The 10,369-nt window shown below is 41.3% G+C and overlaps 1 protein-coding gene across 1 annotated transcript; it reads left to right on the top strand.

The window, feature by feature from the left end:
• The first annotated feature begins 4,571 nt into the window (after positions 1–4,571).
• Positions 4,572–5,519, top strand: LOC114107528 (olfactory receptor 7G2-like). Its single transcript, XM_027954942.1, has one exon. The coding sequence runs from the start codon at positions 4,581–4,583 to the stop codon at positions 5,517–5,519; it is 939 nt and encodes a 312-aa protein (XP_027810743.1). The 5' UTR covers positions 4,572–4,580.
• Positions 5,520–10,369: the final 4,850 nt, after the last annotated feature.

Below are 10,369 nucleotides of genomic sequence, written 5' to 3'. Positions count from 1 at the left end.
CTACTTTATGCTACTCTATCCTGAACTGATTTTTAAAATGGACATGTATGTTTCTTTCATGTTCATCAAGGACATTGTTTCATAGTTTCTTTCTTTATGACTCCTTCTGGTTTAGGTATCAGTATGATACTGGCTTTGTAGTGTTAATTTCTATGGAATAATTTCAGGAATACTTGTGTTCATTTTTCTTTAAATGATCTTGTAAAATTCAGCTGTGAATCCATGCGGTCTTCAGCTCTCCTATGATGGAACTTTATTTTAATTACTGCTTCAATCTAATTGCTTGTTATTGGACTTTTCAGAATAATATTTCCTTGATTTAATTTGGTAGGTCATATATGTTTAGAAATTTATCCATTTTTGGCAGATTTTTCCAATATTTTGGTATATAAGTTTTCAAAATAGTTCCTACAGATCTTCTGGATTTCAGTGTTTTCTGTTGTAATATCTCCTTTTTCATCTCTAATTTTATTAATTTGAGACTTCCTTCTCTTTCTTTTGGTTGGTTTGCCTAAGAGTTTATCAATCTTGTCCATCTTTCAAAAAGCTAACCCTTAATTACATTGATCCTCTGTACTGTTTCCTTCTTTTCTATTTAAAATTGGCCCTTATCTTTATTGTTTTGATCTTGATTTATCTCAATTATTTATCACAGCAGCTACAAATTAACTCACACAATATCTTATCTAATATTTACAAATACATCATACTCACATGCAAAGGGAATATCTTTATACCTAAAATTTAATAAGGCTTTCTGAAATCATTAATATAAAAGAGATGCTTTTGTTTGTAACTTAAAAGGAAGACTGGAAAAATGCCTGGTCTTGCATGATCAGGGCCCGTGCAATGCAGCTGAGCAGAGACAGGGCAGAGAACTGAGTGGTGCAATCATGGCCCCACGGGGTCAGGAACCAGCCACCCTGAATCCCTCACTCCTGCAGAGTTGGTCTTCAAGGACCTGCACTCTTGGGATCAGATTGTTTGTAAAATAGCTATTTTAATGAGGAGCTCTGGATGTTGATCTCCAGAGATACAGAGACTCTAGGAGTGACTGTGGGACCACCTCATTCAGCATCCCTGCCCAGCCAGGAAGCAGCACCTGGGCTTCCTCCCACAGAGGAGCCTTCCTGACCAGGGTTCCACTGCCTCATTCAGTCTGTCCTCATTTCCTGGGGACCCATCTTTCATCTTCAATATCCAGGTGAAGTCCTGAACCACATTCTTCTTGAATCCAGCAAGGTAATGGTAGCTCCTTTAGTTAATGCTTTGGAAGTGTGATTCATATATTTAATTAATTCACTTTCATTTTTTAAAATTGTTACACTATAATTATTTCACATTCATATATGCACACAATAGAAATTTTAATTTAGTTATGATTTAGTTCATTTTATTGATGCATATCCATTATACAGAATGGTGGATTCCTTTGTTGCTCATTCAGACATACATGAAAACACTGTTTGATCAGTTTTCTTTCCCAACACCTCCCCACACTCTTTCCTCCTCCCTCCCTGTGACACCCTTCTTCTACCTTAACGGCCACCCTTCTACTTTCATGATACATTCCTTTCTTCTCTCTACTTTATCCACATGAGAGAAAACATGACACTTTTTCTCTGAGTGTGATGTTTTATCTTAATTGTTACCTGATTGGATTGAGAGACACGTGGGAAACGTCGAGGATTCAGGGACTTCTGGGAGTGCCAATAGCATTTGCAGTAACAACCCACCTGTGGGCGGGCAAACTCAGGGGGGACACCAGTCCTGAAGGAGGGCAGCACTGTCCAGTAGGCTGGAAGCCCAGATGGAACACAAAAGGAAGAAGGAGGAAGCTGCGTGAATATAAGCTCCATCATTTGGGGACCTCAGACTCCGCTCCTTCACTCTTCCAGCACAGACTCCCACCCGCGTTTCTCCAGGAATCCTCAGAGATTCAGCCTGCTCCTGTGTCATTGGTCCCTCTTAATCTGAGGCTCGAGCTTCCTGGATTGAGTAGCTACTTTTCCCTCTGGCTCTCCAGCATGCAGATGGCCACTGTGGGACTATCTTGCTTCTGTGTAAGCCAATCTGATAAATCCCCTTTATGATTAAACATGTCCATATCCAGTTGGTTCTATTCCTGACTAGAACACCCTGGCTAATACCCTGTCTGATTTATTTTGCTCAAAGTCACTTGATTTTAATTTGTATGTATTTTGTCATTTGCCCACGCCAAATAAATATCGTAATCTCTCATGTTTCCCCCCTATTTTTCTAAATGACCATTAAGCCAGAGGGAATTTTACCCATTAAGCACCTCCCTGATATTTGTGTTTCTTGTGCTAGTTTTGTTTCCTTGCTTTCTGCCTTTCTCAGCTTCCCAGACACATTGTTTCTCTCTGAGAAATGGATACTTCCAAGGTCAATAGTTTATGACAGTCAAGAGAAACCAATAGAAGATATCAGTATGAGAGTCCCATGTGGAGATCACTGTGCTGGGTACTTTTGTTCTATGTGTTTCTCATCATGAAATATTCCCAGTTTTTTTCCCCACATTCATAGAGCAAAATTGAATAAAATTTGTGTGTGTTCATGGTGTACAATGTGATGATCAGGTGCACATCGTATATTTTGCAAAATGCTGACCACCGTCAAGTTGATTAGCATATCCAACGTGCAGTTCCTATCATACAAACAGAACCTCAGGCTTCTCTTAGAGTTGATGACTTTGCCCTTCACGAAGCATGTGATGAAGTCTGGATGGCATTCACAGTGTGTAGGACCAAGATTGCACCACACAGTAAATGCTGTCATAGCATCTTTTGTCTCCCTCGGAGGACAGAGACCATGGCTCTGTAGTAAGCTCCTAGTTGGACCCTGATGTTCTTATAATTATATTTATTTTATAAGGTTCTTTTCTCTGAGTATCATAAAATCATTATATTTTGATCTGTTTTCTTAGATGTCCATTTTCACTTTTCAGTCCTTTTGTGTGTGTGTGTGTGTGGTGTGTGTGTGTGTGTGTGTATAATTTATATGTCACCTATCAGTTTAAGAGAATTCCCTTAGGATGAGATAGAGAATTTAAGAGATTAAGGAGCCTCTCTGCCCTTAGAATTAATGGCCCAAAACAATGACAGTCAGTGCTGTGGAATAGTTCAGCGAGCTCAAGAATAGAGACTAAATTTTCTGTCTTCCTCAGGTAACAAGGCTGGGTACCATCCACCCCAGAGATGGACATACTTTGAAGACAAGGGAAAGACTAGAGAATTTGATCAGGAAGAAAATGTTAAAATTGCAAAGAAAAATTATTAGACCTGACTGAGCATGCAGGAATTCTAGCATTCTGTACTGTCCAAAGGCATTTACAGAGATTGATTCAGAGTCCACCCAGCATTCGGACTATCGGGGCTTGGCCCCTGTCTGAGCCAAGCACCCAGTGTGGGTCTTACATCCATGATATAACCTCACCTTGCCTAAGGGTCCTCAGGGGTAAGTGGAGAAGATATTAAGGAATGAGACATCTACAACCAAAAACTCCTGAGACAATTCTGAAGCAAGCCACAGCCATGGAACCATTTCTTTAGAAGACAGATTTCAAAATTCCATTCTTTTTTATATGGCTTAGAAAAATCCTGAATGGAAACTATATATTTTTCTTGGCTTCATTCTCTGCACTTGGGATGATGCATGAAGCGGTGTTGGTGGTCAATAAAAGTTTATTTAAATAAAGGGCATGGAGGGAAAAGGAGGGATGAGTGAAGAAGAGGAGATGGAGAAGCGGTAGAAGAGACATGTGAACACTGAGTTCACAGTAACTATCAGAAAGATTTTTTTTTAAGGTACTCATTCTCAAAATTCGGCATACATCAGAGCCGTTTAGAGGGCTTGTTGAAATATATACCACCATCCTCCTCCTCAGCATGTATTATTAGTAAATCTGGAGTGGGGACAAAGTAGGGACAAAGAAAGTGCCTTCATTCCTATAATCTTTCCAAATACTGTTCCTGCTCTGCACATTTGTGTGTGTGTGTGTGTGTGTGTGTGCGCGCGCAAGTGAAAGATCTTCATTTTTTTGGTTCTAATTAGTTATACATGACAGTAGAATGCACTTTGGCACATGATAAATAAATGGAGTATAACTTCTAATTCTCCTGGTTGTACATTTGAAGAATCACACTGGTCGTGTAATCATGTATGTCCATAGGGTAATGTCCAGTTAACTCTACTATCCTTCCTACTCCCTCCCTTCATTCCCCTCTGCCTAATCCAAAGTACTTCTGTTTTTCCCTAGGCCCCTCCCTACTGTTAATTAGCATCCACATATCATAGAAAACCTTAGGCCTTTGTTTTTGGGGGGATTGGTTCATTTCACTTAGCATGATGTTCTCCAACTCCATCCATTTACTGGCAATTGCCATAATTTCATTCTTCTTTAAAGATGAGTAGTATTCCAGTGTGCACATATACCATAGTTTCTTTATCCATTCATCTGTTGAAGGACACCTAGGTTGGTTCCACAGTTGAGCTATTGTGAATTGAGCTCTGCACACATTTTTTATCCGTCTGCTTCATTCTTCAGATTCACCAGTGACATGGGACCCACAAACCAAACAGCTGTTTCAGAATTCCTTCTCCTGGGACTGACAGATGACCCAGCCCTGCAGCCCCTCATCTTCAGCCTGTTCCTGTCCATGTACCTGGTCACCATCCTGGGGAACCTGCTCATCATCCTGGTGGTCAGCTCTGACCCCCGCCTCCACACCCCCATGTACTTCTTCCTCTGTAATCTTTCCTTTAATGACATCTGCTTAAGTACCACCACAGTCCCCAAAATGCTGCAAAATATCCACACACAGGACCAGAGCGTCACTTACGCAGGCTGTCTCTCCCAAGCCTGCTTTGTCATAATTTTTGCACTCATGGAAAATTGTCTGCTTGCAGTGATGGCTTATGACCGCTATGTGGCCATTTGTCACCCCCTGAGGTACACAGTCATCATGAACCCCTGCCTCTGTGTCTTGCTGGTCCTGGTCTCTCTGCCCATGAGCATGGTGGACGGCCTCCTGCAGAGTCTGATGGTGCTGCGGCTGTCCTTCTGCACAGACCTGGAGGTCCCCCACTTCTTCTGTGAACTCGCTCAGGTCATCAAGCTGGCCTGTTCTGACACCCTAGTGGATAACATTCTGATTTATGTTGCAATATGCATCTTTGCTGGTGTTCCTCTCTCTGGGATCGTTTTCTCTTACGTTCACATTGTGTCCTCTGTCTTGAGAATGCCATCAGCAGAAGGAAAGCACAAAGCCTTTTCCACCTGTGGGTCTCACCTGTGTGTTGTTTCTTTGTACTATGGGACAGGTTTGGGGGTGTACATTAGTTCTGTGGTTAATGACTCTCCCAGGAAGACTGCAGTGGCTTCAGTGATGTACTCTGTGGTCCCTCAGATGCTGAATCCCTTTATCTACAGCTTGAGGAACAGGGACATGAAGAAGGCCTTGAAGAACCTCATAGGAAAACTGGCTTCTTTTCTATGATCTGTCGATTGCTTGAGACTCATGTTTCCAGAGTCAGCGAAAGTGAGGGGATTCATGGTGAGCTGATGCCTGATGCTTCTGTCTCCACTTTCTTCTAAAATGACAAGAAAATATAGCGACAGCTGCTTTTCAACTTCTCTTTCAACTTCCCACTGCTTTTTGTCTTGCTCTCTGATGTTTGACTCAGGATTTCAATTCTCCAAACACGAATGCTTTGCATTGGTTTAAAAAAAGCAGACCCTGAAGGAGGGGTCTAATTTTAGCAAATTATAAATATTTTTAGCAAATGTGGTGCCTTCTGAAAAGTAGGGAAGTTGGAAGAGGTGAATGGTGTCACATGGAGAGTGCAGCTTCCCCAGATCCTGTGGTTGTGAGGAAAAGATATTGAAGTGCATTTGTACTCAGAATTCATATTTCTCATTGTTTATGATGTTTGCAAAATGATTTCAGTCTTGAATCTCTGTGTAATTGCTTTGAGTCCATCAAATGCAGCCTGGGTTGGGGGTTGAATATTAGTGATATTTTATGGATCAGTCTCAGAATAAGGAGAGTTGTTGAAGGCTGGTAGGGCAGGGGAAGATGTGTGCAAGGTCAAGGTCATGTCTAGAGACTATCTTCAGCCTGATCCCATGGTTAGGGCCACGTGTGTTGCACCTCCCACAATTAGACTGACCCTAAGGCAAATGATATGGCTATTCATACTCAGGTAGGTAATCACTGAGATGTTCCCTGGAAAGCTGCATCCTGATAAGGTCACACCCCATCACCCTTCTCAGTTTCAATATTTATAAAATTCACGTCAATTGAATATGTCAGTGTCTTGAAGTTGTTTTGTGGTACATGGACACTGTGTGAAATGCCATCGCTTCTCATAGAAAAAGAAACCCTAACTCTGATACACTGAGACAAGGAGGAGAAATATTGTTCATGTAGAGAATTTCCGATGTAGGATTATGTAGCTCTGGAGATGACTGCTTCATTGTATCCCACGTGGGGTGGTCTCTGTGATGGGCTTTTTCTCCTCTGTTTTCCAAGTTGGTTGCAGCTTTGCAAAATCCCACAGAAGCCATCTATGTCACCGAATGAGTAAGTGGGGACCCTCAAAATGATAACTTTCTGTCCCAAATCTCCTCACTTGTTCAATGTACATACGTGATAGGAGCATTTCATGTTGAAATGGATTTTATTTTTTGCAGAGAATCATCTTATTCCAGATAATATAGATGAGCCTTAACTGTAATTTCGTATATCATTATAAGATACACAGAAGTGGGAATAGAAACTGGATTAAGGCAGGCTGTTTTGATTGCTTATAATTTTTAAAAAATTTAAATTTGTTTTACTTAGTTAGACATGATGGTAGAATGCATTTATGCACTTTGATAGTTCACACATAGATGAGACATAATTTCTCATTTTTCTGAGTTTACATGTTGCAGAATCACGTTGGTCATGCAGCCACATATATACATACAGTAAGGATTTATGTTTCATTCTACTGTCTTTCCTATCCCCACATCCCCTCCCCTCCCCTACCTTCACTTCTCTCTACCTAATCTAAGGTAACACTATTCTTCCCTAGTGCCCTCCCCAACCCCCGTCTTATCATGAATTAGTATCTGCATATTAGAGAAAACATTAGGCCTTTGGTTTTTTGGAATTGGCTTATCTTATTTCACTTAACTTTTTGACCTTCAATGTTATAAATGGATTCTGGGTCTTGGTGGCACTTCTGGGGGTCCCTTATCTTACTCGGTTTAGCAGGTGTTCATTCCTTTTCAGTCCCATTCTTAAATGATGTGAGGTTACAACAAAAAAATAATTTTGCGTAGTCATTATTGCTAGTTTGAATAAAGCTGGTTGAGCATTCTCTTGCATGTTTCCCGATGGAGTTTTGACATGGTTTTGTTCCTGCTGGTGGAATTATTGTCTGTAAGGGTATAAATTACCGCTATGTGCTGTTAGGTGGAATTTTCTTCAGGCAAGTGGTTGAACTAACTTGCCTGGCCACTAGGTGACGCTGGTGTTCCACATAATCAGTGAACTTCCATCTCCCAGACCATCTTAGTGGTGTGAAAAATGGTTTTGCTAATTTACTTTTTTTCTGCCGCTACCCATTTATTTTTGCTTTTCCATGTATTAAATGAGCCACTTTCGCCATTTTGGATGAAGATATTTCCTTGAGGTGTTTGTCTTTCCTGTTAATATACCGAAGGTCTTTATTTGACTAGAGTCAACCCCTTTTAGTCATGTGACTGCCAAGTTTTAGTTCATCTGTTTGACTCATTTACACCAGCCTTACAGTAAGCAGTGGAGGCCAGGTGTTCCCTTTACTAGGGTTGAATATGCCTGTGTTTCCTCCAATGCTGTGGGTTTGTTATCTCGGTCCTTGTTTCTGATGCCAATCCAGTAGTGAGAACATGGTATTGGGAAAAAGGTTTTGTGCTTTAATAGCAAGGAGAAATACAGATAACTCCTGTCCCAAAGGCTGTGATTCTCTCCATCAAAGGGAGCAGGGGACTTTTAAAGAGGTGATTCAAAGGCCACATTCCATGCCTTCTCTGTCAGATTGTAATTCATTCGTTAATTTGGGAGATGGTCTTTTTTGAGATCTTCTGGTGCCATCCCCAAACTCTGAATTATTTGGTTCCTGTGGTGGGTGTGGGTCAAGGACAGAGAACTCTGTCTGAAATGGGGAGGAAAGGGAATACTGTTTCCCTGAGATTAGGCAGTGGAGAGATTAGGAGGAGGAAGAAGAGAAAGAGAAAGAAACATGTCCTTTTAAACATAAGTCGCAGTGGCAGAGCAGCAAGGGCTGTGTTCAAGGTATAAAATGGACCAGTGCTACAGGCTTAATAATTATAGGAAACAAAAGCTGCAATTCTACATTATAAAAGGTTTAGAGTTTCACACGTAGTTTAAAGGTGTGGACTTTTCTAGTGTAGCAGTGGGTCCACTTCACCTTTAGGATAGAGTCCTCCCTGCTCTCAGGTGATTTTAAAGGGGCTTGTTTTTATTTTCCTCTCCTCCCTCTCCCCCTCCCTAACCTGGGGGCAGGGAACAAGATTACCTTGCCTTTCCTAGGCCTCCTTATCACTTCTTGAGCACACACCCACTACAGGAAGGAGAAGTCACTGGAAAATCTAGGACAGGACTGTCTCCCAAATTAACAGGTGAATTTCAAGGTACCATCAGGGCGCACCTGGAATGTAGCCTTTGCACCGTTTCTTTGAAAGTCCTCAGTTTTCCCTGATGGGCAGAATCTCCGCCTCTGAGACAGGAGTCCCCTTGCTTCTCCCTGATGGGCAGAATCTCCGCCTCTGAGACAGGAGTCCCCTTGCTTCTCCTTTGCTAGCAAAGCAATAAACCTTCTTTTTTCTTTTTCTCAAAACTGTGTCCTCCTTATTAAATTGGCACTGGGGACAAAGACTGAGCTTTCAGTGACACTAGAATTTGTTTTGTTTGTTTGTTTGACATCGGGTACAAATCCACAGATTTTTTTGTTTCCAATTCATCAATAAATAAGTTGTTTATTTATGTGCTCATATTTTTCTGCATTCTCTTGTTGGAATAATATCTCTCTGTAAGGATGGTCTTAGCCTAACTGTTAGGATAGCCTTAGCCTAAGCAACTCCGTTTTAAAATAAACCTGCATTCCCAACCAGGCATAAGCCTTCAGAGCCTCCAATATGTCAATCAGGCATAGCCTGATAAAGACAAGTCACTTTCCACAACCCAGATATTAGTCAGGGTGAAGTCACAGGTGACTTGCCTTTGCCCTGATAAGAGTCAGAGGTGCAAGTTCAGGGTGGAAATCACCAAGCCATATGTCCTGGCTCTAAAATATAAGACACCACTAAGAACCCTGGTAACAGCTGATAGGGACCTAAAGGGTGAGAAGAAGCCCCCAAATTTAGTATAAATGATGGAGCAAATGAACACACATTAGAGCCACCTGAGAGCCTGATGAGGACCTGGACTGACATCCAACTCTTTTCATCATCTGCCTGATCCTCTGCGTCATCCTCATGGCTCTCAAACTCTGCAGTAGCCTCCTGACCCTAGTGGTGAGAAGAGCGACTTCTCCTACAACCATCTCCTCAGCCAGCTGTCAACTCCACCCCAGGAGAAGCCTCCATCGGTGCCTGACCTGATAACTAGTCTGAGTGAGGGTGCATCTGCTGGATTGAAGACCTAAGACTTGAGACTTGAGTTTAGCACACAGAGGGAATGTCTGTAATGAGTCTGTCATGATTAAGTGTGTTTGCAGTGCTTAGAATTAGAATTGTTTGCTTTGAATTGATTCTATTGCAGTGCCCAGCATTAAAGATTGTCACTGATTATATTGAGTGATTTCAGTGAATAAAATACTGAAAGAGCAGAACCATCGACATTCTTTATTTCTCCCCTCGACTGTGTAAGTTGCACCTTTGCCCACTGCGACACTCTCCGTACCCTAATGTCTTACATCTTTTATTATATTTTGTATTATAGCATGCCAACCTCCCAAAATTAAGGTGACTGTGGTAACAATCCTTTGACATTCTTTTCCTTACAACCACAAATGTAGCTTTTACCACAGGTTAACAAATTTTCTGTTAGCATGCAATTTCATGCAACAATAGTGATCACTGATAATTTAAATCTGGGGTCTATAGTCTTTAGGAAACATGTATATTGAAGATAAGGCCATGAAACTGGGAACAGTTGGTAGAGTCACTTTAAAAAGGCAATGGAACATAGTTATATGGCATACTTAGTTCAGATGATCACACAGAATATTTTAGAAATTGTTAAGGATAATAATAAAAATGGATCAATGTCCAGCATCTCATACGTATGATTATCAC

The sequence above is a fragment of the Marmota flaviventris genome, chromosome 1, assembly GCF_047511675.1.
Source record: "Marmota flaviventris isolate mMarFla1 chromosome 1, mMarFla1.hap1, whole genome shotgun sequence".
Taxonomy (NCBI): Eukaryota; Metazoa; Chordata; class Mammalia; order Rodentia; family Sciuridae; genus Marmota; species Marmota flaviventris.
This window is presented reverse-complemented; position numbering and strand designations above follow the sequence as displayed.